We start from the raw sequence: 27,243 nt of genomic DNA, 5'->3' as shown, positions 1-27,243 counted from the left end.
TCCTGTTCCCCCCTCACTGCAGAGGCTGGTGTGTCCCCTTCAAAACCCTGTCATCTCCTTGATGGGGGATGTGTGGCTGCCCTCCAACCCGCATTTGGAAGTGAATAGGCCCCCTGCGGCTTAGAGCTGTGCCTGCTTTGTGGACCAGACGTGAACCCTGAGGGCAATCGCTCTAGGAGGTTTGAGTATAGATGCCATGGCAGTTGCTGCTCTGCGTTGCTGGCGAACACGTGTTAAACTGGCAGTGTGCTGGTAAATGTCAGGCTGGTGCTGAGGTCACCCAAAGAGCTAGGCCAAGGGAGTTTGGCCAAATCTGCAGGGATAGTTTGATAACGAATGGGGGTGGAGTCCCAGCTCCATCTGCTCCCAGCAGTACTGGTGTCACTCCAGGGTCCTGATCTGATGTCCCCAAAGCAGAAGGCACGTGCCACTGGGCTAGGCTGGCTCTTTACAGGCGACTTTTTCTCCAGTGACCAGGGGTGGATTGCATGAGAGCAGTAATTCGACACTCCCACCAGCTGGCATGCAAGCAAGCAGTTTATGTAACTAACTTGAACTGAACCGCACGCCACAGAGTAGAGAATCACACTCCGCACACTCACTGTTGGAAGACCTCCGGATACAGCAGCTGAGAGGAAGCAAAGCTGAGATCTAGGGAACAAAGAGGTGATGATTCCTTCGGGGTTTTGCTCCTGGGTCTGGGACATGGGGAGAGTGTATGGATTGCAAAGATTTGCCATTCTCTGCAGCTCAGCTTTGGGGAGAAGATGGCTATTTTATAGAGTGATTCATTTCAGTGTTTAAAAATGTTAACTGAAGGAAAACCAAGAGAGCGTTGATGAGCACCCAGTAAACAGCTACAATAGGTGAAAATACAGATTGATTTATCTGTTCATCTGAAATTATTCTGTCTCAGACATTTCTTTGGCGGCAGTGGGTGCTCCTGAATAGTATTTAACAAGGACAGACTAGCATTTTGTCCAGTGTAGTTTGTTTGTACATTTAAAACAGCTGATGGAAATACAGTTCTTTAGCTTGTGGTTAATGTGGAAATCCAGGTCCCACGGAGACCTTTGGGAGCAGCACAGACAGAGACACTTTTGCATCTTGTTTCACTGTACTTTGAGAGGAAAGGGTGGCTCTTTGTTATTTCCTTTGTCTTAATGCCTGGGACATTCAGATATTGCTTGAAGCGAACAAGGAGCTCGACCCCTGATCATTTAAGTTATGAGATCTGGGGTTGTAGCTGGGCTCCTGGCTCTTTTCTTTCTGGTTGATTCTAGGGCTTTGTGCGAAAGAACATTAATGCTCCTATCTGAGTTTTCCCCAAAGGGAACCCCTCCCCACTGCCTCTGGCTTATCTCAGATGTCTCCCCTCTCCTATTCTCAGCCCTTCGCCATTTACTAGCCCATGTCAGAATGCCAAACCTGAAAAATGTACCCTGGAATAAAGACTTTGGGTTGTGTACACACAGATGTACATGTCCTGGTTGAATTTACAAATTGAGTTAAACCAAGGCAAACCCCTGTGTGGACACCTTATATTGGTTTAAAACTGGTTAGCTTGCTCTTGTAACTGATCTAAGCCTGGTTTAAATCAGTTGACGTGTCCACACACGGAGCTGCACCTATTTAACTAAATCGGTTTAAAATCATGTCTTTGGTGCAACCGTGCTGGTCTACACTAGAAAATTAGATCAACCCAGCTACTTTGCTTGAGGGTGTGAAAAATCCACTTCCCTGCGAGATGTAACTAAGCCGCCCTTAAACCCCAAGTAGACAGCATTAGATCTTCCGTCAGCCCCGCCACCACCCCTAGGGGAGGTGGTTTAGTGCAGAGACAGGCGAATCCCTGCAGCCGCTGTCGTAAGTGTCTCCACTGAAGTGCTATAGCAGTGTAGCTGCAGTGCTGTAGCTTTGTCCCTGTCATGTTTTAGCCTGTGTATGTTAAGGCGAAGCTAGCTCGAGAGGACTTGTTGATAATATAAGTTACCTTTGTTATCAAACAATCATTAACGCTCCAGGAAACTCAGAGGAAAAGAGAAACTTACAAAGAGCTCAACCACCTGAATGGCTGTGAACTCAGGACTCTGGTGACGTCACGCTGGTTCTCCAGTTCTTACATGGTCTTCGGGACAGACAAGCTCTGTATTTCGAATGTGGCAAGCAGCTCTTCCCCTTCCACCGGATCAGTTCAATGGAGGAGACCAGACTCACATTAGTGACTTTCTAAGAGAAAAAAACAAAACAAAGCAGAATTTTGACATTACTTAAACAAAACCCTCACCCCAGCCTTTCAGGCCTTCTTTATCCATCACAAAGAAACACAAGCAGGGCACAAGTCCAACCACCTCTTAATTCCTTTGCAGGTTGCCTTTGAAGCCAGTTTCTGCTTCCCTCAGTCACCTCTTCCCTTCGGCTTACAGGGACTGCGGGGTGAGTAGGTGAGCCATGGGGATGAGAAATACGGGCAGAGCGTTGAGGGATTTCTACGCATTCTTGGAAAGACAAGCTCCCTCGCAGCTCACCCATCAACTGCCCTACACCAAGCCTCAGCCCAGGGGCTAGTGCGGGACACTTGGTGGCTAAATTGGCTAGCTGGTCAGTCCCTTGTGATCAGCTTCCTGCAAGAGCATGTAACATTTACCCCAATCCTCAATAGAGCCCCCACTGCATCATGGGATATTACTCTCAGAGGAAATTGTCCAAGACACCTATCTACCACTTGAAAAAATCTCCCTGCTCCTCCCTTGGCTGATAAAGCTGATCTGAAGGGTTTATTTATTATATAGCTTATTCCCCTTCCTTGATGGGAAGAGCTGTATTGCTATAAAGTACCTATTTAGTGATGTACTGGCATATGCATGGGGGGGGGGTTGTGTTACTTTAACTGTACCAGTATAGTTATATTGGTACCTCTTGTGTGTGTAGACAAGCCCTGAGTGACTGATCTGCCCTATTCGAAGTTTCACAAGTATAAGGTGGCTTAATTTGTAATCTACTGGTGAGTGTGTGCTTTGCTACATGTCACCTCCATGCCAATCCGCGAGGGTCTGAATTGTCACAGGCCCAGCAACAGTGCTTTCTAGCTGTAACAGTGCGTGTTTTTAGCTGGTTCAGTCCCCTGTTGTAGGCCAGGATGGCAGCCGTCACACTCACCCCAAATCCCTACCTGTGGCTGTGACTTTCCACCTCACTCAGTCACTCCTCTTGCTAATCTAAGCTTCCCAAACATGTACAGGTCCGGTTCTTCACACTTGCCATGTGTGTTGTTCTGGATGATAGTGAAGCCTGGATCTGAGCTTCAGAGCTGGGGTGGTTTTTTGGTTGGTTTTTTTTTTTTAAGATTCAAAATTGTTTTTCTTCTTACAAAAAACTTTTATTTTCTGCCCTTTTTCTAATGTTTCCCACCCAGTCAATTCCAACAGATGGGAGCTGTGGAGCACCCTGACCTTCCTCCAGTGGAGTTCAGCCTCTGTAACAAAGACATGAGGTCAGGCACAGCCAATCACAGCATCCTATCCATCGGGGAGGAAGAAGGAGCAGGCAATTTCCTGCGTTCTATCCCAACACGAGAATCCCTTCAGTGCCCTAGGGGCTCTGTCGTGAGCTTCCATGACATCCAGTACACCATCAAACAGTCCCATGGGCCCCTCTGCAAACGGACAACGGTGGAGAAGAAGATTCTCCACAATGTGTGGTAAGTTCATGCATCCCAAAATCTCTTTTGGAGAAAGGAGAGGAGTGAAATTTGTTAGAGGGGAGAGGCATCATCTCCTGCAGAAGCCTCCTTTATGCCACTGAGGACTAGGGACAAGGAAGGGAACATGGTTACTGCTTTCAAATTGGCGTGAGGGAGGATGTTTCACTTTTTTATTCATAATTTTTCTAAAACTTCCCACCCCAAGGAATGTGTTTGGATCCAAAGTCAGGCCCCGGTTCTGCCAGGGGCTCCCCGGAGGCAGATCCCCATTTGCAAATAACTGTTTCCCTTCTCTTCCAGTGGCATTATGAAGTCGGGTTTGAATGCTATCCTGGGACCAACAGGGAGCGGCAAATCCTCGTGAGTATTTCTTTGGTTTCCTCCAATGGAGAATGAACAGTCCTAGGTGGAAACTCAACTCATTGGGTGCTGGAGGAGAATAGATGGAAAAATCTATGGTCCTGGAAAGGCACCTTCGTGATTTAGGAACATAGGTCTGGAAGGAACCTGCTGGATCAAGTCCCCTGCTGTCACAGGCAGCCACGTCATATCATCCCAGCCATGAATTTATCAAGCTCTGTTTTAAAACTAGATAGGTTGTTTGCCCCACTACTCCAGTTCAAAGGCTGTTCCAGAATCTTGCCCCTCCGATAGTTAGAAATCTTCTGCTAATTTCCAGCCCAAATTTATTCATGGCCGGTGTATACACATTGCATGGGCTTCAACTGAGAGTGTAGTTTCACGCAGGGGTTCTCAACCATTTCCATACTGCAGCCACTCTGGACCCCCCTCCCATGTAGTCTCCTGTTTACCAGGGTGATTGTGACTCCCTGTTTTCTATCAGGTTACAACCCCCAGGTTGAGAACCCATGGTCTAGTCCAGTGTTTCCCAAACTTGGGACACCGCTTGTGCAGGGAAAGCCCCTGGCGGGCTGGCCGGTTTGTTTACCTGCAGCGTCTGCAGGTTCGGCCGATCACCACTCCCACCGGCCACGGTTCGCTGTGCCCGGCCAATGGGGGCTGCGATCGGCCGAACCTGCAGACACGGCAGGTAAACAAACCGGCCCGGCCCTCCAGGGGCTTTCCCTGAACAAGCAGCGTCCCTAGTTTGGGAAACACTGGTCTAGTTCTTAGAGAAGAGGCAGGACTCTGGGATTCTATTCCCAGCTCTGGGAGGGAGCAGAGTCTGACCCCAGGGTTTTGTTCATGGTTCTGTAACTGATTTGCTCCATAACCTTGAGCAAATGATTTCCCTTGTTCTCCCCATCTGTAGCATGGGGGATGATAATACTTTCCTGTCTCACAGGGGTGCAGAGGGGCTGCAGCAATGTTTGTAAAGTGATTGGAGATCCCTGGGTGAAAGACGCTAGGGAAGTACAAAGTAGGCTACTTCCATTTCAAAGTTGGATCTGTTGACTTGCTCTTGTGTGGGAGGAAAAGAGTCTTGCATTGCCATGCTCTCACCACCACGGTGGTCAATGTACGAGTGACAGTGATGGGCAAAGTAGCTCATGGAAGATCATTGCAATGCAAGGCCTAGAGCAGGGTCATCACCCAGGAAGATCAGAGTGGGGGGTGAGATGGTCTCTTACAGCCTTCGTTGAACTCCTCCCAGCAGGGTAGAGTGATTTAAATCAAAGCCAGTTAAATCCATGATTGAAATAATGATTTAAATCACCACGTGGCAAGCCTCGTTTTAAATCAGCAATTTTCATCAACCTTTCCATTTGTACTTCAGTTATTTTCTAAAGAAAGGTGCCTTCTCATTTGTTGAAATAGCTATTAAAATATGTTGATTTACCACTAAAGAGAGCTTTTACGCTAGATTTGGTGCATCTTTTTGCAGCCTACAAGGGTACACTACAACTATATACATTTATTTAAGCAATTATAGAGCAGAATGTTTTCAGATTCTTATTAATTGTACATTTTAGTATGTTAGAAAAAGGTGAATGATATCTTGCTTATTTAATAGATAATTAATGTTTTGCTCATGATTTGTGTCAAGCTGCAACTAGAATTTAATTAAACACACAAAACAGAATATTTATGTCATATTTAAATGCTTTATGAGATTATAAGATGTTTAGGCCTTAACATATTTTGCATTAAATTCAGATTTCATTGAAACAGATGTATATTTAAAAATACTTATTACAATTTAAATAAAACCAAAAAAATCTGATTTAAATAATATTTGATATCTAAATTTTTTTCAAAAAAGCATCCATTTGTATTCACCCAGGATAGGACAAAATCCTATCTGCATAAGGCTATGTCTGCATTACAGAGCCTACGTCGGCATAGGCCTGTCAGCGTAGATACAGCAAACACCAACAGAATGAGTTTTCCTCCGATGTAGGAACATTGTTAGCTACATTGAAAGAAGTACTTTTCTGTATACATCTGCATCTATACTGGCGGTTTTGTTGCTATTCACCGACATACCTATACCAATATAAATTCTAAGTGTAGACCAAACCTAAGAGTTCACTTTGGTAATAGTGTTTTATTCACCTCTTTTTGTATGTGTGTGTGTGTATATATATATATATATATATATACACACATATATATAGTTGCTCCTCATTTACAATGGATAGGAAACTTATACAGCACATTTCTGAGTTATAAAAAATTAGCTTGAGTTTGGCTGTTAGCAGAAAGACTCATTCCTTGTCTCCACTGGGATTAAAGCCACTGCTTAGAGTAGGGTGAATAACAGAATTCTCAGTTGACTTGTCATTCCAAAAAATATTGGTTTTGGCTGAACAGAAAATGATGTTTGACGTTTTTGGTGAATCAGAAAGTCAAAAAATATTGGTTTCCAACAGAATATCATGTTTGACCCACATCTAAAATTTTTTTTCAGTTTTGAGCATTTTTTTATTGCTTTCAATTTTTAAAAAAATAAAACAGGAAAAGTTCAAAAGGACAAGTTATTTGCAATTTAAAAAATGGAACCGTTTCACTCTGAAAATGTTGAAATGAAATGGTTAGACTTTCAGAATATTTTTGTGGTTTGGGGTTTTTTTACACACAATGCAGTGAAATCAACAGGAATTCCTGAAAAATTTTGCTGTCATCAAATCTTTGCGTTTTTCACCAGAAAAACATTTTGGCTGCAAACTACCACCCAGCTCTACCAGTGTTGTGGCTGCTCCAGGACAATCTCCTAGCTGTAGGCACTATTTACACGAGTGCAACATGATTTGCACCTACAGTAAGAGTTTGTTCCAATGGCTAAAATCCCAGTGCAGTTGAGGCCTGAACCTAATGCCTCTTGCACTGCTTGTAGCTGAGATCAGTCAGTTCACAGCATGCTCTGAGCAAATTACAGTGCAGGCCCAACAGAAATGCAAAGCCTTAGTAAAAAGAAACGGAGTATTTGTGGCACCTTAGAGACTAACCAATTTATTTGAGCATGAGCTTTCGTGAGCTACAGCTCACTTCATCGGATGCAGACCGTGGAAACTACAGCAGACTTTATATATACACAGAGAATATGAAACAATACCTCCTCCCACCCCACTGTCCTGCTGGTAATAGCTTATCTAAAGTGACCATCAGGTGGGCCATTTCCAGCACAAATCCAGGTGACTAGCCATCACCTTCAGCCCCCAACTAAAACCCCTCCAACGCATTATTAAGGATCTACAACCTATCCTAAAGGATGACCCAACACTCTCACAAATCTTGGGAGACAGGCTAGTCCTTGCCTACAGACAGCCCCGCAACCTGAAGCAAATACTCATCAAATCATCAGCAAATACTCAGCAAATCATCAGGTGGGCCATTTCCAGCACAAATCCAGGTGACTAGCCGTCACCTTCAGCCCCCAACTAAAACCCCTCCAACGCATTATTAAGGATCTACAACCTATCCTAAAGGATGACCCAACACTCTCACAAATCTTGGGAGACAGGCCAGTCCTTGCCTACAGACAGCCCCGCAACCTGAAGCAAATACTCACCAACAACCACATACCACACAACAGAACCACTAACCCAGGAACTTATCCTTGCAACAAAGCCCGTTGCCAATTGTGCCCACATATCTATTCAGGGGACACCATCACAGGGCCTAATAACATCAGCCACACTATCAGAGGCTCGTTCACCTGCACATCCACCAATGTGATATATGCCATCATGTGCCAGCAATGCCCCTCTGCCATGTACATTGGTCAAACTGGACAGTCTCTACGTAAAAGAATAAATGGACACAAATCAGATGTCAAGAATTATAACATTCATAAACCAGTCGGAGAACACTTCAATCTCTCTGGTCACGCAATCACAGACATGAAGGTCGCTATCTTAAAACAAAAAAACTTCAAATCCAGACTCCAGCGAGAAACTGCTGAATTGGAATTCATTTGCAAATTGGATACTATTAATTTAGGCTTAAATAGAAACTGGGAGTGGCTAAGTCATTATGCAAGGTAGCCTATTTCCTCTTGTTTTTTTCCTACCCCCCCCCCAGATGTTCTGGTTTAACTTGGATTTAAACTTGGAGAGTGGTCAGTTTGGATGAGCTATTACCAGCAGGAGAGTGAGTTTGTGTGTGTATGGGGGTGGGGGGGATGTGAGAAAACCTGGATTTGTGCAGGAAATAGCCCAACTTGATTATCATGCACATTGTGTAAAAAGTTGTCACTTTGGATGGGCTATCACCAGCAGGAGAGTGAATTTGTGGGGGGGGTGGAGGGTGAGAAAACCTGGATTTGTGCTGGAAATGGCCCACCTGATGATCACTTTAGATAAGCTATTACCAGCAGGACAGTGGGGTGGGAGGAGGTATTGTTTCATATTCTCTGTGTATATATAAAGTCTGCTGTAGTTTCCATGGTATGCATCCGATGAAGTGAGCTGTAGCTCACGAAAGCTCATGCTCAAATAAATTGGTTAGTCTCTAAGGTGCCACAAGTACTCCTTTTCTTTTTGCGAATACAGACTAACACGGCTGTTACTCTAAAGCCTTAGTAATTATCCCTAATTGCGAAATGATTTTCCCAATGAAAATAAGAGTAGTTATGGAGGAACCTAAGGACTGTTGCTTGTCTTTAGTCTCCTAGATGTGCTGGCTGCTAGAAAGGACCCTGCTGGCCTGTCTGGGCAAGTATTCGTAGATGGCTTCCCGCAACCTCCGAATTTCAAGTGTATCTCAGGATATGTCGTGCAGGTCAGTGTCTGTTTCTGTTCTCTCTGCCTCCTGGCTGGGAGAAGCTGAGGAGCAGAGATATTGGTCATCAAGAGTGGTCAAGGTGTGAAGTCTTTGTAAAGGGGGTTGCATGAGAATGGAAAAGTGGCATCCAGACTCCTACATGGTCACATGGTTCTTTAACCAAGGTGATGGCCCACAGGCAGAGACATCTCAAGCAGGGCCCTTCAGATGCAGGTGGGTGGTTGTCATCAGATGTTTTACTATATCTAGTCCTTGCTAAAGCTGGGAAGCAACAAGAGCTCTAAGGATTTTCTTCAGACTCTGGTCAGCCTCACTCCTACCACGTTACAGGCAGGAAGTGCCAGTTGAATCGTGGAACGAGATTAAAATGGTGGACTCAGCTCATTCCAGAGTAGCAATGATAACCTAGAATTCAGGTAGCTGGGAGAGGCAAAGAGAATATACCTGAACTTGGCAACTAAAGCAGCAGCTGAAAACAGAGGTTGAATTGATGTTGGCTTTCAATCCTCCAGCTGATGTCAAGTCCCAGGATCCAAACATTCCCCCGTAGCTCTTAGAAAGTGTGAAGGATTTTGATTTTTCCCATAAGAATTCCAGTTTCCAACCCACCGGCTATCTATAAAGCAACCAAAGCAAAATGCAAAGTGACCTGCATATGGGGAAAATTATTGGGCTGTGCCCCCCCCTTTTTTCTGCTTTGTAGGTGGATGAAGGGCGTCAGCGGGTTAAAGATATCTGCTCCTCTCCTGCCTTGGAACCATATTAATTATCCACAGAGTCAGCACTTTGGCTGATGTACCTAAGCATTGTCTATGGAACTCTGCTGATTTCCATCAGCTGAAGGTCTGGCTTGCAAGCCTTAAATAGTAATTTCAATGCTATGAAGCTGCACAGATATGTGCAAATTTGACAGGTTTAATCTGATCGAAGTGCCCAGGACTGTGTTGAACAGTTGCGTTTTGAGAGCAGTGGGGGTGGTGCTTCCTGACCAGGTGCTACAGAAGAATGTCGGATGGAAGCACTGGTGATGCTGAAGTCAGTGGCAAACCCCCATTTATGTCATTGGGGCCAGGATTCCACCCACAGTTTTGGTGCTTTGTGGGGTTGAGTATGACTTGCAGCTGGAGCCAATAGGTGTTAAAAGTGTTTCGCTGGCTCAGTCTCATATTGGGGGCCTTGGCTCCTCCGAGGGGCTGCTTTTCAACCTATCGAGACTAAGTACTTGCAACTTCAGCTGGAGTTCTCAGTCCTCAGCACCTCTGGGAGTCAGGCCCACAGTAACTTACATGACAAATGACCTCCCAGTGCAAAGCTGCATAGCCTGCATTTCCAGCACTACAGCAGCCTTTGTGGGAAGCAGTGTTGCCTAGTGGATAGCGCATCGGGCTAGGGGACAAGAGACCTGGGTTCTGTTTACTGACCTGCTGTGTGAGTCCCTTCCCCATCTCTGTAGCCCTTTGTGTGCCTTGTTTATTCAGATTGCAAGCTGTCTGGGGCAATGGCTGACCCTCACTGTGTGTATGTACAGCTCCTGGCACAATGGGCCCTGATCCCTGCTGGGGTCGCTCGCTGCTACAGAAAGGCAAATAACAAGGTGCCTGGGACTGAGCTGAAATGTCCTTGGCTTTTCAGCAGTGAATTTGCATTGTTTTCAGGATGACGTGGTTATGGGCACGTTGACTGTGAGGGAGAATCTACTCTTCTCTGCGGCCCTGCGCCTCCCCAGCTCCATCAGCTTTAAAGAAAAGGAAGAGCGGGTCATCCAGATAATCACTGAACTGGGGCTCAGCAAAGTAGCTGATGCTAAGGCGAGTACCTGCCGGGAGGAGGGGTCAGGGGGAGAACCTGCTTCAGAATCCTAACTTCTCACCCCTATAGTGGGGATGGGCACTGTACCATGGTAGGAATGCAGGGCTATTCTGCTGAGCTGCCCTGCACTCAGGGGCTACAACCAGCACAGAGATGTAGAGTTACTTTTGCTGGCTCACTCTGATGTTGGTTCAGCTGCATCCCATTAGCTCCAAGCCAGAGATATAAAAGAGTTTGTGTCTCTCTCTAAGGCTGAGAAAACTAGGGTAGGAGGGATCCTGCAGAGAAGACAGTAGGAACAGCTGAGCCATGAAGGCAGTTTTAGGTTTTGTTGAGCTCCAGGAAGTGGGGCAGCTTGGACCATGTCCAGTGTGCATGTGCTATGTAGGAACAGGGGAAGAACTTTGCCTACAGCCCCCCAGATCACAGGGCTCTCTCCTTTGCCAGCCACTTCCTGGCTTTGCGGTACGATGTGAGAAAGTCGGGGTCATGATGCTAAAATTCATGAGGGGTCAGAAGGGCCCCAGGTGGCAATCTCAGCTGAGGTGTCGTCATTGTCCCCTCTGGTCTACTCAGGCCCTTATGCCATGCCCATCACTGTGGTAGCTGAGCACTCAACCGCACAGTGGAAAAGGCTATGGGGCCCATCCCACAATGGGGTGAATCCATCCTTGCCCCATCTCTGGTTCCCTGGGAGCTGCCGGTGCTCAGAATCTCTGAAAATCAGGCTGCCTTTAGCCAGCAGCACAACTTGTGTTTGAAATATTTGCTCTTGTATATGATCTCCACACTGCCGCTATGGTGTCCCCTGAGGACAGGATCCAGCAAGCACGGCTTGGCCTAGCGCTTGCAGACATGGCTAGTCCCCTGGGAGTTAATGGGACTGCTTGCCAGAGGTGAGAGTAACTTAAAGGACTTACCGATATGCCAGAGTCCTGAGCAGGGGGGCGGGGCCTCAACCGGAGGCAGGGCCTTTAAATCCCCAGGCCCTTTAAATTGCCACCTGAGCCCTGCTGCCGGAGCACTGGTGTAGCAGCAACAGCCTGGGGCTCCAGCGGTGATTTAAAGGAACTGGGGCTCCCAGCTGCTGCTACCGCAACTGAGTCCCGGGCCCTTTAAATCGCTGACGGAGCCCCAGGGACTCCCGGCTGCCGCCGCTACCCCAGGGCTCTGGCAGCAGGGCTTGGGTGGCGATTTAAAGGGCCCAGGGCTCCAGCCACTGCCGGGAGCCCCAGCCCTTTAAATCACCAGCCTGGGGAAGCCAGTACAGTTGGCGGTGTACCAGCTCTTGCCGGTATACCGTACCGGACCATACTGGCTTACTTTCACCTCTGCTGCTTGCCATGGCAACCCTGGTGCTCCACAGCAAAGCCAGGTACCAAACACAAAACTCTTTGCTGTAGGTAGGAACAGAACTAATCCGAGGGGTGTCAGGCGGGGAGCGGAAGAGAACCAACATCGGCATGGAGCTCATCACGGAGCCCCCAGTCCTGTTCCTGGATGAACCCACCACTGGCCTGGATGCTAGCACAGCCAACGCGGTGCTCATCCTCCTAAAAAGGTAGGAGCTGCAGGGGTTTATTATCTAACACCAATGCTTCTGTGCTCATCTAAACCCTTGGCTTCCTAGTCTTAGTGCTGGTGAAAGAGGCTGGCCTGGCAGTCTCTTTCTCAGGGCCTGATCCAAAGCCCATTGACTTCTTCAGGGCTCTGAGCTGAAGCCCAGTGAACGGCCACAGTATGGACAGTCCCGTTGCCAGCTTCCCACTGCAACCAATGCACCCCAGCTCTGTCCCAAAGAGGTCACCTCTGGAGCAGGGAGGATTTGAGAGCTCAGTCCTCATGGTCTAGTCACTTTTTGGCTGTCACTCAGAGCGACTAGAGCTGTCCAATGGTGGATTTTTCAGTTTTGCTGGCAATTCCAAGAAGTAACAATAGCAAAATTTGTTTTGGGTTGAACCAAAAATTAAACTTTTCAAAAATTTTCAGCAAATGGAAGACTCAAAAAATCCCAAATCCTCTTGGGTTGAATGAGCCACTTTATCTTGACAAAATCGAAAAGTTTAATTTTAGTTTTCACCAGTTTGTGTTTTAATAAAACGAAAGGAAATTTTGAAACAAAAGAAATCACTTCAAACCAAAAAATCGAAATATTTTGTTTCACAACTGTCAAAGAATTCCGGTTTAAAAATTATGTGTATATATATATATATATATATATTAGGTCTTTGGACCAAAACAATCTAATGAAATGGACATAAAATGTTTTGATGCTGCCAAATCTGCAGTTTTGGACCAAAAAAGTTTTGTACAAAATGTTTTGCCCAGACTTCCTCCCTACGTTAGGAAAATGGGCCATGGCTGATAACAGGTTTCCTCTGGTCTCTCGTAACTGAGGCTGTAGATGGACTGACTGCTGGGTGTAGATAGGGCCAAATTGTCCATAACAACCATTCCAGAAAGGCTGCTGAATCTCTCATTCCACCAGAGATGGCTCCCTCCCTCTCAGGCTTGCAGCTTATTGGCTGGGCATTGTAGGGGAAGCTTTCCCAGCTGCTGCCCATGCTGTATCTGTTCTGAGGGCAAAAGCCTTCAGGGCTGTCAGTTTGGCACTTTCTTCAACACTATGTTCACCCAGTGAAAGGGCTTTCAGCAAACTTAGTTCAAAGGAAAACTAGGTAATAGTGGTCTGGGTAGACTAGGCTAAAACAGTAGCTAAGAGAAATGACCGTGAATGACCAGATCCTCTTGCCCTCTCTTCTGAAATATGTATATAAGAACAGCCACACTGGGTCAGACCAAAGGTCCATCTAGCCTAGTATCCTGTCGTCCAACAGTGGCCAATGCCAGATTGCTTCAGAGGCAATGAACAGAGCAGGTAGTCATCAAGTGATCCATCCCCTGTTGCTCATTCCCAGCTTCTGGCAAACAATGGGCACAGTTGAGATTTGTACTCTTTGCTCCTATCCTAGACTTTCGAGAAGAGGTCGGACCATCATTTTCTCTATCCACCAGCCCCGCTATTCCATTTTCAAGCTCTTTGACAGCCTGACGTTGTTGGCTTTGGGAAAGGTGCTGTATCATGGTCCAGCAAAGCAAGCCCTGAACTATTTTAGTTCTATCGGTAAGTCTGCAGTGCAAATGCAATAATGCTAATCCCTATTATATTTAAGTGCTTACGTCTCAAAACATGGCAAGAGATAAGGTAACAAATTATTTTAATTGCTTAGTGTCTGATCCTTAATAGCAATGGATCAGCTCCAGCTACATTTAGCCCATTGCTGCATTTTCTAGACACAAAAAGCAGCCCCATGTTTCCAGTCTGAATGAGTTTTATGTAGATTAATAAAAGCAAAAAAACAAAAGTAAGGTCTCCATGAGAGCTCAGGGTATATCCCCTTGTGGGCTCATTGTATCCAATCTGCCTCGCAAAATGATGGCCGACAGCAGGCTCCCAGACACTTAGAAGCTCAGTAAACAAATGACAAGGTCACTACAGTTAGGTGGTTATGTGCATCCCAGGCAGGGTTATCTCAATGGGTCTCACGCTGAGGTCTTTGGACCACTGGGGATCTGGGTGCAGGGTCCGCAGGTCTGAAGGCTGCTGAGAAGGTGGGGAGACTGGCAGGGAAGATCATGTTCAAGAGGGTATTTCTTACAAAGGGTGAAAAGCACTGTGGTTGGTGCCTATGTAACCCACACACCTCCTGGGTGTGGTGTTCTGTCCCATCTATTGGCACCAAGATCACTTGGAGAGAGAGAGATTAATGAGTCTGCTCTACAACCTTTGCTAAGGGCCATGTGGCTTTTAGCTCATGCAGTAGAGGCTCATGCATTTAGCTCCAGAGGTCCCAGGTTCGATACCCACACACCGACGACCAGGGTCTGTCGGTGTTACACCTACACCTGTGTTAGCAGGGTAATGACTACACAGTGGGAACCCTGCTTCTGTGGATAATGGAGAGTGTTTTGTGGACTCCTGGGTTCTATTCCTCTCTCTGTCACTGTGCTGTAACCTTACGTTCTACCCTGTCACTCTTCCTCCCTCCGTGCTCAGGAGCACACTTCATTGTGTGGGTGCACAGCTTACTCCTCTCTGGCCAGTGAGTGGCGGGGGACAGAAGACCAGTGTTATTGTGTCTCCTCAGCCCCTCAGTTCCCTTCTCACCCACCCACTCACTTGCCACAGGCACCGCTGGCTGAGCAGCCCTGCTCTCCTGACCTGTGGCCAGAGTCCCCAGCAGAGCAGAGGCGACATGGAGGGGCCTTATTGCTCCACAGGCCAAGTAGGTACCATGACAGTCTAGCCCTGCAGAGCACTGGAGATACCTTGAGCTTGATTTTCAGAAAGGCCGAGCACCCACATCTCAGTTCAAGGCAGAGGGAGCTGCAGGTATAGTTAGTCCCAAGGTGTCTCTAGTTAAACACCCAAAACCAATGCAGACTTGTCAAAATTGTGGACTTAACCTATGGATATGCCTCAGTTTCCCCACCTGTAAAACAAGGGGTAATCCTCCCTCCCAGCAGCGGTGCTGTGGTTAGTCAGTGTTTCCAAAGCACCCCAAGAGGCTTGTGTGAAAGAGGCTGGTGGAGGGTGGAGTGTTCTTATAACTGGTCATTACCAAGCAGTGTTCTGTCTAAAACATGAATGTGTTCTGCTTGTTATCACTACAGGGTTTCAATGCGAGCCCTTCAACAACCCGGCTGACTTCTTCCTCGACGTGATAAACGGTGACTCCACCGCCGTGGCCGCAAGCAGAGGTGATCAGAGTAGCCTGGACAATGGAGGGACTGGAGGAGGTGAGCCAGTGAATGAGACAGCAGGCCTTGGCCAGATTGCAGGGGAAGTTGCAGGCAGTGAGGGTAGATTTTTGTTTTGTTGTTTTCTCCTAGTGAATGGGCATTTTGTTGTATTTTCCTACTCGTACTTTGCCCTCACGTATAGCACCTTTCAGCAGGAGCCTTCAGGCTCTCAAAATGCTTTGAAAAGGTGCTTTTGTGCTGTCAACCCTCTTTTACAGTGGGCAAAAATTGAGGCATGGAGTTGTGGGAAGTGACTTGCCCGTGGTCACCCAGATAACTGGTAGCAGAGGCAAACTAAAACTCAAGCCCAAGCAGAATTCTGACCCTGAAAAGGGAGCAGTGCCACAGACTCCCTGAAATTCATTAGAGATGTTGGTAATTGCTGTTGGTTTTATGTGGCAGGTGCTCAGATAGTATGGTGATGGGCAGCAGTGTAAAACTCTGAGACAGCCAGATAGCTGGGAGCAGGACCCAGACATCCTGATTCCTAATCCTATGCTCTGACCACTAGAAAACAGTGCTTGTCCTTCAAGGAAGCAACATACACAAACCAGCCAGCATTGATTTATGATCAAACACTGTCTTTTTCTGTAGCCGTGTATGCATATGCAGTGTGCAGCACTGTGTAATACAACAGGTCTGTTGTATGGCCAGACAGCGAAAGCCCTGTTGCACAGAATCTCTCTGTAGAGGGTGCACACTCGCACTCCTCCACCCAGTGAAGAAGGTGCCGGCCACCTTTAAAGCAGTTGGGTAGCTAGAGTGCTGTCACTTGGGCCCAGATTCTCAAAGGGATTTAGGCTCCTAACACCTACTGATTCATTACATTGAGAGTTAGGCACCTAAATCCCTTTGAAGACCTGGGCCCTGGTCTGCAATGCCGGCCAGCAGTCTCTTTAGTGGGCTCCATGAATAAGGAACCTGGAGCAAACCCAATGGGAAGCTCCAACATTGACTCCAAATCCTGGTCAGCTAAAGATTTCACAGGCTCCTCATGATCAGGGGTTGCATTAGTGAGATCCCACTGAGCCAGCGGTACTGGGTTTAAGATGGGAGACTGGACCAGTCATGCTGAGTCCTGTCTTGGGCGCTTTACTCTAGGGGTAATCGGTGATGAAGAGCAGAATGCGGACAGGAGCGTAGTGGAAACTCTGCACCAGCAGTATCTGAACTCCAGTCAGTATCGGGACACAAGAGAAGAGCTGAAGAAAGTGGAACTCAGCCAGCAGAATGAGCAGGGGAAGTCAAGGCGCATGAATGAGGTCACATATGCAAATGGCTTCTTCACCCAGCTCTACTGGGTGTCCAAGCGTGCCATCAAAAACCTCATCAGAAACCCCCAGGCGTCTGTGGCACAGGTGAGACACTGCTGCTGAGCAGGACCACTCCAGTCTCACTCTGCAGTGGTCCTATCAGGCTCCTTGCTGTGGTATCGCCGTCCCCGCTAGATCACTTGTTTGAATCCAGCCCTGGTCAGCAGGGGCAAGAAATCGTGACTGTCTAATGGCTGGCTGGTGACCTATGTGAAACTCCAGGTCTTTAGTAGACATCGCAGCAGACCCCCTGGCTGGCTGGCTGAGCTGAATGGCAGGTAAACGCCAGCAGTCAATGACAGTGCCTCTGGAGCAAGGCAGAAACAGGGGAGGAACTGGGACTCCTTGCGGTGTCTCCTAAGCACAATGTCTTTGCTCCATACAGATTACACAGCCCTGAATGACAGGGACTGTAATTAAAAGCACTATTTAACCCTAAACAAATGAGCAGCAAGCAGGATTCAGCACAGGGAGACAGTGGGCTGAGTTCTTCTCAGAACACTCCTGTGACCTCGTAGCCATCTCTAGCCCACATGTCCATCAAGAAACAGAATTTCACATGGGCCACTGAATGACTTTTGCTCCCTGCTGACCAGGACTGGAGTCCAATCAGTGATCTTAAAGCAGAGGACTCCAAATCCCATTATGTCAATCGATATTTATAAAGCACCTGTCAAAATAGGGCTGGAATTTTCCAGGAACCTAAGGGAACTAGGCACCCTTCTTAGACAATGGGCACTCAACCAACTTAGGCACCATTAAAGATCCGAGCCTTAGTTCTGTACAAGTACAGTGACAGTAGCAGGGAAATGGTCAGTTCTCCATCCCACTGGGGATGTAGTCACTGCCTTGAATTTTGAGTGTGCTGTTAATTCTCTGCCCTGTTTAGGGTTAATGTTACTTTGGAGCACGTGATTCTGTTTCTTTGGGGAGGGGTGCGGCCAAGGCTTTTACGCTTGTCCTGGGGATAACTGATGGGAATTTGGCGCAGTATCTTTGTACCCAAACACTGGCCGAAAACGTCAGAGACAAATGTGAATTTTGGGCCCTGTACGTGGCTCTAATGACTTGTGTTTTATCCGATGACTCCTCCCTATTCTTCCCTTTGCACAATGCCTTTTTCTTTGCACCTCCAGATTGCAGTGACCATCATCCTAGCCCTGATTGTGGGGGCCATCTTTTTCAGAGTAAAACTAGACCAAAGTGGCATTCAGAATCGGTAAGGCTTGAAGTAGGGTCAATCTCTGCTACATTTCAGCAGCAGGGAGGCATCGGGTCCCTGGGCTACATTCAGATCCAGGAGGGGTGAACAGGGTTTGACATCCTAGCTTTTGGTGCCGAGGTCAGGCATTACTGTAGTTCCTGAAGCAGCAGCTGTGCCATCAGCCCCAGGAGTATTCCCACATGGAATATGAAGGAAACAAGAAGAGACAGGCACAGCCACAGGTGGTATCAGTTACGTATCTGATATCTCCTATATGCAATGTTGGTCCAATAACATATATTACATACCCACCTTGTCTCTCTGATACCTCCTGTGTCAGGGAACTGTACTGTATTGGCAGGGGAATGCCCTGATGATATAATAGGCTTCTGGAGTCTCTAGCGCTATGATCCTGGATAAGGTTTATGGTATTGGAGAATTTGGCCTGTGCCTTGGTCTTCAACTATTTTGATTTGTATTCCAGGGTTGGATCCTTGTTTTTTATAACCACAAACCAGTGCTTTTCCAGTGTATCAGCGATCGAGCTGTTTATAAAGGACAAGAAATTGTTTGTGTAAGTAGCAGCCCTCCCACAACAATTTCTTTATCAGAATTTAGGACGGAGGGTGGGAATTTTGACAGACTACCTGAAACGAGTTTCACCTGCCAGGACCTGACTTTGAGGCATTGCTTCTTCTCTGCAACCTCTGTTGCTATCAAAGATCGTGCCACTGAAATAGGGACCCTGCTCTGTTTTAGGAACCTGGGATGGTACAGAGGGAACATAGAGCCCAAGCTAAGTGGAGGGGGGACAGAATTTGAAGAAGCTGCACAGGAGTGCTCAAGAGGTAGAGATAAGACAACCCATAATCAGGGGCACCAGAATGGAGGGCCCAAGGCCCTCATACTTTTTGACCAGGCCTGGCCCACTGCCACTGCTCTTCCCCCTGAGGCCCTGCCTCCTAGGCAGGCCAGGAGCTGGAGCACGGCCCAGGTAAGAGCAGTCCTGGGGAGTCGCAGACCCTCCACCTGCTGAGGGGGAGGGGGGCAAGAGCAGCCCCTGGCCTGCGTCCCCACCCTCTGGGCCCCAGGGCAGGTGGATGGTCCACAGTCCCCCACAGCTGCCCACGCGACTCTTACAATGGCCAGGCTGCAGCTCTTCAGCCCCTGAGGCTCTGCCCCCAGGCCAGGCTGGAAGCTGGAGCTGGATCGGAGTAAGAGCCGCACAGGCAGCTATGGGAATCCACGGACCCTCCACCTGCCCCGGACATGGGCCAGAAGCTGCTCTCGGGCCCCTCCACTCTGGGCAGGCGGAGGAGCGCAGGCTCCCCAGGCAGGCTCTGGCTTCCAGCTTGGACAGGGGACAGGGCCCCGGGGGAAAGAGGGAGCTGGGCCTTGTGCCCCCCCCCCACACTTTTAGGCAGAATCCATCACCCCTGCCCATAATGGCTTAGCATTGAGGCCCAGCCCTGTAAGGACGCCAGAACTGTGAGCCTGGTGATCCCACATACATAGATAGGAAATAGACCTCAAAGAATAGCTTCCACATCAGTGGGCATCAGATCCTTGGCCCCTGTGAAGTCCCCTTTGCATCACAGCAGTAATGCAAATGTGGTTTAAAGCTGCCCCTAAAGGAATCTCTCTCTGAAATGCAACTGTAACACACTGGAAAGTGTATGTTACAGGTCCCCTTCTGTGCCTATTCACACAGGATATGAGTTGTTACAGCCCTCAGCTACAGCGCCTTGGGTCAAGCTGTAGTAACTCCTACTTTTAGCTCTGAAGCTCACTTGATCAATCCCTGCTGTGTTGACAAGATGACAGCTGTCACATAACTACCTCTTAAAAGTGTATGCAGTGCCTCCATAGGGTGCTGGCATGATAGCCCCTGGAGACTGGATGCATCTGCCTCTTCCCCACTACAGCCTCAGCAGCAGCACTGCCAGCTTCCCTCAGGTTGATTTCTGCCAGCGCTGTGCCCTAGAAAGCACTCTAGGGATGAGGGCCTGTCAGAGTTCAGCCTCCACAGCTTAATCATTGCTTGGCCTGTCTACAAAGACTGCCAGCGCAGGCTCCTGTTAGTGCTAGTGGTGACCGGGGCACCTTGGCCCTGGTAACTGACCTGAGACCAGCTCATTTCACCTGGCCCAGCAAACAGCAAATGACTTGTGGTTACGACCTGGGCTGGATTTGAGTCAGTGGCCTAGAAGTGAGTCCCAATTTTTGAGCCTTCCACTTCCGCTTGGAAACAGATTTTCAGAGTTAGCCAGGGAAACTTTCAAATCAATCCTCTTCCAGTGAGAACCAGCCTTTGGCCTTCCACCTGTGCAATGTTCAGGACCATTCCCTTTGGGGGTGGGGGGCCTTTTCAGCATAGTAAGGCTTTAGACTGCTATAGTGCCTTCCACTCAGGGATCTCAAAACCCTTTACAGAGCATAAGGAAGCTCTTATGACAGCCCTGTAGGGGCAGATCAGTATCGTCGTCCCCCCCCCAAACTTTATGGATTGGGCAACTGAGGCACAGAGCAGGTAAGCAACTTACCCAAGGTTGGATAGTGAGTCAGTGGCAGAGCTAAGAATAGAACCCAGTTATCCTGACATTACAGATGTCTTTTTAATAATTAACAGATAGACATTGCTCATTGTAGTTCTCATCCATATTGATAACCTCTAAACATGTACAATAATCTGTGTTCCTGTCTTCACAGCCATCAGTATACCAGTGGGTACTACCGAGTGTCCGCATACTTCTTTGCCTTGTTGATTGGGGACCTTTTGCCCATGAGAACTGTTCCAGTCATTCTCTTTTCATGCATAAGTTACTGGATGATTGGTAAAGAATTGATACGTTCACTTAACCGCCCTTCCTCCCCTCCCTTGTTCTTGCAGAAACACCTTCGATGTCTTGAATCTGAGTCGTCCATGCTTAATTTCTACAGCTAAGCCACACAAATGTTTTTTAAAAGGGGGGAGGTAGTGCCTCCAGGGTCCCTGCACAGACTGAACTGTGCGAGTGTTTGGAGGCTGTTAAATGCAGTCTGGTGTACAGAAACAATTCATGGGGTGAAATCTAGCTGGAAATCATGCTAGAAAAGGGCCAGCCGGCAGCAGGAATGCAGGGTGAAGCTGGCTACCGACTCCCAGTAAACTTACTTTTCAGTTTTCATCTCCTGAATTCTTGGCCATCTGGCTTCTGCTTCATTGCAGCCAACTCTAAACCCTGTTGCTCCTCGCCTAAGCAAGTGTCTTGCTACCATGGACAGGGATCCAAGAGCAGCTGCCCAGGTTTTGTAACCCAGGCATTCACCGGACCTGTCTGTCTCTTGCTGTTTTGACAGGCTATCAGGCAGTAGCAGGACGGTTCTTTTTCTTCATACTGACACTGGTGCTAGTGTCCTACACAGCCACGGCCATGTCTCTGGCTATCAGTGCTGGGATGAATGTAGTGGCCATTGCCAATCTGCTTATCACTCTTTGCTTTGTCTTCATGCTTGTGAGTATTGTGTGCGTGGCTGGGGGGAGAGGGGGTTGCATGGAAGGCAGATGTGGATGGATTGAGCACTAATGGAAGTGAGGGATTGCTAGGGGTGGGGAAGCTCTGACAGTCTTGGCCCTTGCCTGTTCACAGTGCACCTCAGTCCTGACCTCCAGCACCCCCTGTCACTGCAGTCCGAGATCACACATACAACTCTACCAATGCATGTTACTTCTGCCTTGCAGCTCCCACACAGCTATTCCAGTCCTAGACTTCCACCTAATGCTGCCAAATGCCCATGGGCCTCAGCACTGACCTGCAGTACCCCTTGCCCACGTTGTCAGGCCCAACATAGCTCTGCCTGTGAACCACTCTCCTACTGCACCCTCTGCTATTCCCATCCTGTCCTGCATCCAGTGTACCGCATCCTAACCTGCTGCTGCACCTTTAGTTATTCCAGTCCTGGTCTACAATGCACCTTAACCCTGACCTGCAATGCTCCCTGCTTGTCTAGTCCCAAGCACACCATACCAGTGCAATTCTGCTGACCCACAATTTCACCTGCTATTCCAGTTCTGGCCCATCAAATAGCCCTACCAGTGCACACAGTCAATAGCCTTCCTTCTGGCAAAGAAAGCTGCCGAGGCTCATGGCTCTGTGACGTGAGCATGTCCGTAACGAGGATTGGGCTGAGAGAACCGGGCTCCTTTTACTGCTTGCCAGGGGCCATATTCACCAGTGGCATTAGTGGGTGCAGCTCCTCCAAAGCCTGCAAAGGCAAGCCTGCTTCCACCAAAATTCTGTGTCTCAAATAGAAGTAAATGTTTTCATGATTTCTTTAACAACCTCAGTCAAGGAAGTTTAAAAACAAACCCCTTTTCCCTGCACTGCAGGCAGCCTGGACAAACAATATCGTGCCAGGTCATGGGGAAAAGACCTTGAAATAAGCTGTAAAGGGATGTATTTTGTTGTGCTGAATGCTGCACGTAGTCTGAGGAATGGGGATGTTCACCCCCCCATTTATGCTTTGGCTCTGGTTTGCTTTTGGCTTTCGCCATTAACTTGTTTCTTCCTTGAATACATTTCTTCAAGGCTTGGGTGAGTTTAAGGTGGGGTGATGGGTTTTTAACTCCTGTAGTTCTACAGGTACAGCCTGAAGAGTGGGTGCAGTTTGATTGGCATACAGGTGCCGTTTTCCCAGGTGGGAAGGGGAATAACCAGTATAAGGCACACTTTTACCAGTACACGTGCATCCACCCTAGGGGGAGCAGTGTTTCTTTAACTGTACTGGTATAGTGAAAGTGACGCAACTCTTGTGTTGCCAAGGCCTAAAAGTGTATGGATCTGTGTCAGTGCGTGAACGCATGACAGCCTCTTTCCTTCTGTCATTTCAGCTCTTTTCTGGCCTGTTGGTGAACCTTCCTTCTGTCATGGGATGGCTGAACTGGCTCAAATACTTCAGCATCCCCAGATACGGCCTCACAGTGAGTAGAAAATGTTATTCTGAAATGAATAAGGTGCTCAGGGTGTTACCTTCTAGAGAGTTTTTTAAGGTGAATAAAATTATTTTGAAGTAATTGCTTAGGACTCTTTTTAAAATAATTTTATGAGTTAATATATTCTCATGAAAGGTGTTGGGTTGGAAGCTCTAGGGAATGAACTCCTCTACTGAGCCACAAAATAGGTACCACCTGGGCAGCAGCAAGGCAAATCACCCTATCCTGCCACCCACCCATGGGCTTAGCCCCTAGCCTGGAGAGACCATCTCTATAGGTGAGAGGGCAGTTCAGTAGTCCATGGCTTGATAGCAGAGATTGCCAGCGCAGTGACCACTGTGTGGTGGCACTATATGTGATGTGGACATCTATCTATGTTGTTTGTATGGCGCCCATTACCACAGTGTCTGAGCACCTCACCATCTTTAATGAATTTTCCATGGGAGGCAGGGCAGTGGTACCATCCCATGCTAGTGCCCTAGTCACCACACCATCTTTTCTTCCACCAGGACCAAGCTGGGACACCCAGCCCTGTTCACGTAGAACCTCAGACACCTTCTCAGAAAGCAACAGCTAAGGTTTTCAAAGGCAATGAGTGATCTTTGGCCCCTCAGTTTGGGTACTTAACGTGAGACACCTGAAGGGAGCCTGACTTTCAGAGGGCGGGTGCCCAGCACTTTGTGGTATCTCACATCAGGTACCCAGAATCACTAGCCACCCTTCAAAATCTTGGCCGTTCCAGCTGAACATTACCTATTTAAATTGGATTTGAACTAGCGAGCCGACCTGAGAAGCAAACTCTGCATGTTTGCCAGGCGTAATTAGCCACAGGGAAGAGAAACACCCAATAGCTTTTCACCCAAAACTGAATATCCTTCCTGCATCATCAGGCGTCGCTTAGGGCAATAATAACGCTCTGTCATCCCAGTCTATCGTGCTGGTTGCTAGAATGGCTCCCTTGCTTTGTTTCAGTAACTTAACATTTTTTCCTCCCTGAGGATAGGTTTTTTGACCTGTTGATCAACCCCCAGCCAGAAGGATCAGACATTGCTCTTCTACTGGTCCCTGTCCAACTTAGATGGCTCTACCAGGAGTCGAAATCTCCCACTGGCCTAACTCTCAAGGTCATTGGGACACACAGCACTTCTCACTTCATCAGGGTGCAGCACCTAGGAAATGATTTCACCCAAAGCTGAATGTTTACTCAGCACAGCATCCGATGAAGTGAGCTGTAGCTCATGAAAGCTTATGCTCAAATAAATTGGTTAGTCTCTAAGGTGCCACAAGTACTCCTTTTCTTTTTGCAAATACAGACTAACACGGCTGTTACTCTGAAATCAGCACAGTAGGATGATGTTGCAGTATTTTACTACATCATGATGTCTGCTTTCCTCCACAGGCCCTGCAAGTCAATGAATTTAGAGACCTTTACTTCTGTGGTGAGAAGCCCCAGAATATTACTGCGTCCTCTGGGGATGCAGCTGATTGCTCCCCAAATGCTACACAATTTGGAAAAACGTAAGTCTCTGGCTTACAACAGTTCTTGGGCCTCAGTGGGAATGAATTTTCTGAGGGTGGAGTTTTTACAGCCATTAGCTTGGGGTCACTATACTGCTCGTGAAAGTAGATGCTCATCAGCCGCTTTCTCAAGGAAGCATCGCAGGGCACCCACCTCAGCAGATTTTGGGGGGCTTGTGTCTGAGCAATTTTAGCAAATATACTGTAGTTCAGGGGGGAACTGTAGGCTGCGGGCCTGGAACCCCAGCCTGGGAAGGACGAACAACAACACATCCAAACGAACTTTGCCTATCTGAAATTTAGTTTTGGTAGCCTGACATGGGTTATCTTTATAAAGAATATTTTTTTAAAAAATCCTCACGTTTTCCCATAATGGGGTATATCAACAACAAAAGAGAGGCTGTGGAGTTGTCATGAGAGGTTAAAAAGTTCCCATCTGAGATGGTTTAGGAAGAATGAAATCATCCCCGGCATGATGCAGAAGCACAGGCTGTATGACCTCATGGTAGGACACTTCAACCCAAATGAGTCAGAGTATAAAAAGATAAGGTACCAGCTTAAACTGTTTTAACCCTGGATACAGTGAGATGTGACGGTTAAAGGGTCACTGTGCTGACATATTAGGTATTGCTGGTACTCTGAAGCCAATAAAGGAGCCAAAGTGGTCTAGAGGATAGGAAAAGTGGGAGTCAGAAGACCTGGGGTTGTATCCCAGCTCTGCTACTGACCCACTGTGTGATTTTGGATAAGTCTCAGTGTCTCTGTTTGGGGAGAAAATGTCTCTGCAGAACAGAAATAACAGTAGCCACCTTCGCAAAGCACTTGGAGATCTCTGGCAGAACATGCTAAGTATCACTATTAACGTCTGTCCCATGTCCCCCTGCAGGTGTTATGGTGAAACATATCTGTTAAGCCAAGGGATTGCATCTACCAACTGGGCCATGTGGGAAAACATAGTGGCTCTGGGCTGCATGGCTACCATCTTCCTCCTGATAGCCTATGGGAAACTTCGATTCATGAAGAAGTTCACCTAGCCTCACCCATTACATTACTCTGTGATTTACCTCAGGACTTGAAACTGCAAAGTTTGTCAGGCCCACTGAAGACCAATGAAAGATTCAGTGGGCATCGGCTCAAGCCCGATGTTTCTTGCACTTGACAAGTGGCCACATTTTGCACATCTATTATGTGATCATATGAGTAACATTTTTTACCTTGTCTATTGTTGAATTGCTGGCTATTTTATTTGTAAGGAATTGTTAGAAAATCATGTTCTCTTACACACTTCTGTAAAGGTGTACTCTAATTTATATAACTTCATTATTCTGTGGCCACTGTCTGCAGTATCTCAGGAAAACATATTTAAACATATAAATTAATGTGAACCAGATTTCATTTTGGCAATCACCTTTATTCTGCCTATCATGGGTATATAATGACTGTTTTTCTGCACTGGTATCGGGTTTGTACTAGTGCCTATTGGATCACAAAAGAGGCCTGTTCTGTGAGGCGCTTCAAGGTTTAAGACTAGAAAACATTTTAAATTGCCTTGCTTTGCAAACTGGGCATGGTGCAGATTTTATCTCTAGTAGCATCATAACGTCAGAAGCTTTCCCCATACCAAAATCAGCTCTCCTACCACAAGGTAAAGAAGAAAGATCAGCTATGTAGGACCTGCCAAACCCAAACAGGCTCATGGTCAACTAGTGTGGTCTTTCTCAAGCAGTGGGTCTCAACCTCACAGGGGCGCAGAGTGTGCTGTGGAATTTAACATTGCAGAATTGAAATTTTTCAACAATAAACAAATATTATGCCTAATTCTATACATACAGTGAATGGCTGCAACCAGTAAGTCATGTACAGCGAAGGTCACCATAGCAGCACTAAAGATTCTGCAGTTATTTCTTATTCTCAGTACAGGGAAAGAGTACAAAATCTGATACCTCTGTGTGATATGTTGGTGAATGTTTATTTTATAGAGGGAACCGCAGTCTGAGTGTATCTTCACGCACCGTTAACTCCTCTTAAGTGAGCCTAGCTCCACTGGAGCAGACGTGCGGCCAAACACTTGAGCAGCACAGCATGATTAGGTTGGCAGCACAGAAAAGCTGCATTACTAGCTCCGATGCCCGCAGCAGTGGAGCTTCAACCCACCCCCCGGGCCAAGCTAGCTTGAGTATAAAGCACCACTTCACTTGATCTACAGACTTTTGTGTGTGGGCCTGACTCAGGTTAAAGGCAACACTGGAGTTACAGCTCGAGCTAGCGCTGCAGCAAAGACAACCCTTACTGTCCTGAAGATAAGCATGTGCAAGTCATATGTGGCAGGCAGAGAGCACTTATCAAGATCACAGTTGAGCCCAGCCATGCTATCACCACAAAACATGTGTGCTTCTGTTTTTCACTATCAGATAAGGAAGGGCCCCTGCTAGATCTGAAATCACAATTCCTGGCTTTTCACTTCCTCAGCAGCTTTGAATTGTTCGTACAAATGTTGGTGTTGACTAGGTCAGTTTAAATAACTAAATAATGTTGTCTGATACTTAGAATTGTTTGTGATTAGTCTTCTTGTTTTTAAAGTAATTATTAAAACATTTTTAAATGTGTTGTTTGCTGGAAAAAGGCACTTTTTGGTATTACACGGCCATTAATTAACATATCCATAGCTATTTATATTACTGCCTGGCCCTGAGATCAGTAATTGTGCTAGGTGCTGTACAGACATATTAAGAAA

The 27,243-nt window shown here is 47.2% G+C and overlaps 1 protein-coding gene across 1 annotated transcript; it reads left to right on the top strand.

Annotated features, from left to right (window-relative positions):
• The first annotated feature begins 559 nt into the window (after positions 1-559).
• Positions 560-27,236, top strand: LOC140915298 (broad substrate specificity ATP-binding cassette transporter ABCG2-like). The gene is made up of 16 exons (XM_073354880.1): positions 560-666; positions 3,416-3,700; positions 4,004-4,063; positions 8,773-8,887; positions 10,546-10,698; positions 12,103-12,260; positions 13,672-13,823; positions 15,374-15,499; positions 16,604-16,860; positions 17,952-18,034; positions 18,504-18,593; positions 20,729-20,853; positions 21,359-21,513; positions 22,890-22,979; positions 24,391-24,509; positions 25,396-27,236. The coding sequence occupies exons 2-16, from the start codon at positions 3,429-3,431 to the stop codon at positions 25,541-25,543; spliced, it is 2,103 nt and encodes a 700-aa protein (XP_073210981.1). The 5' UTR covers positions 560-666; positions 3,416-3,428; the 3' UTR covers positions 25,544-27,236.
• The last annotated feature ends 7 nt before the right edge of the window (positions 27,237-27,243 follow it).

The sequence above is a fragment of the Lepidochelys kempii genome, chromosome 7 (genome assembly GCF_965140265.1).
Source record: "Lepidochelys kempii isolate rLepKem1 chromosome 7, rLepKem1.hap2, whole genome shotgun sequence".
Taxonomy (NCBI): Eukaryota; Metazoa; Chordata; order Testudines; family Cheloniidae; genus Lepidochelys; species Lepidochelys kempii.
This window is presented reverse-complemented; position numbering and strand designations above follow the sequence as displayed.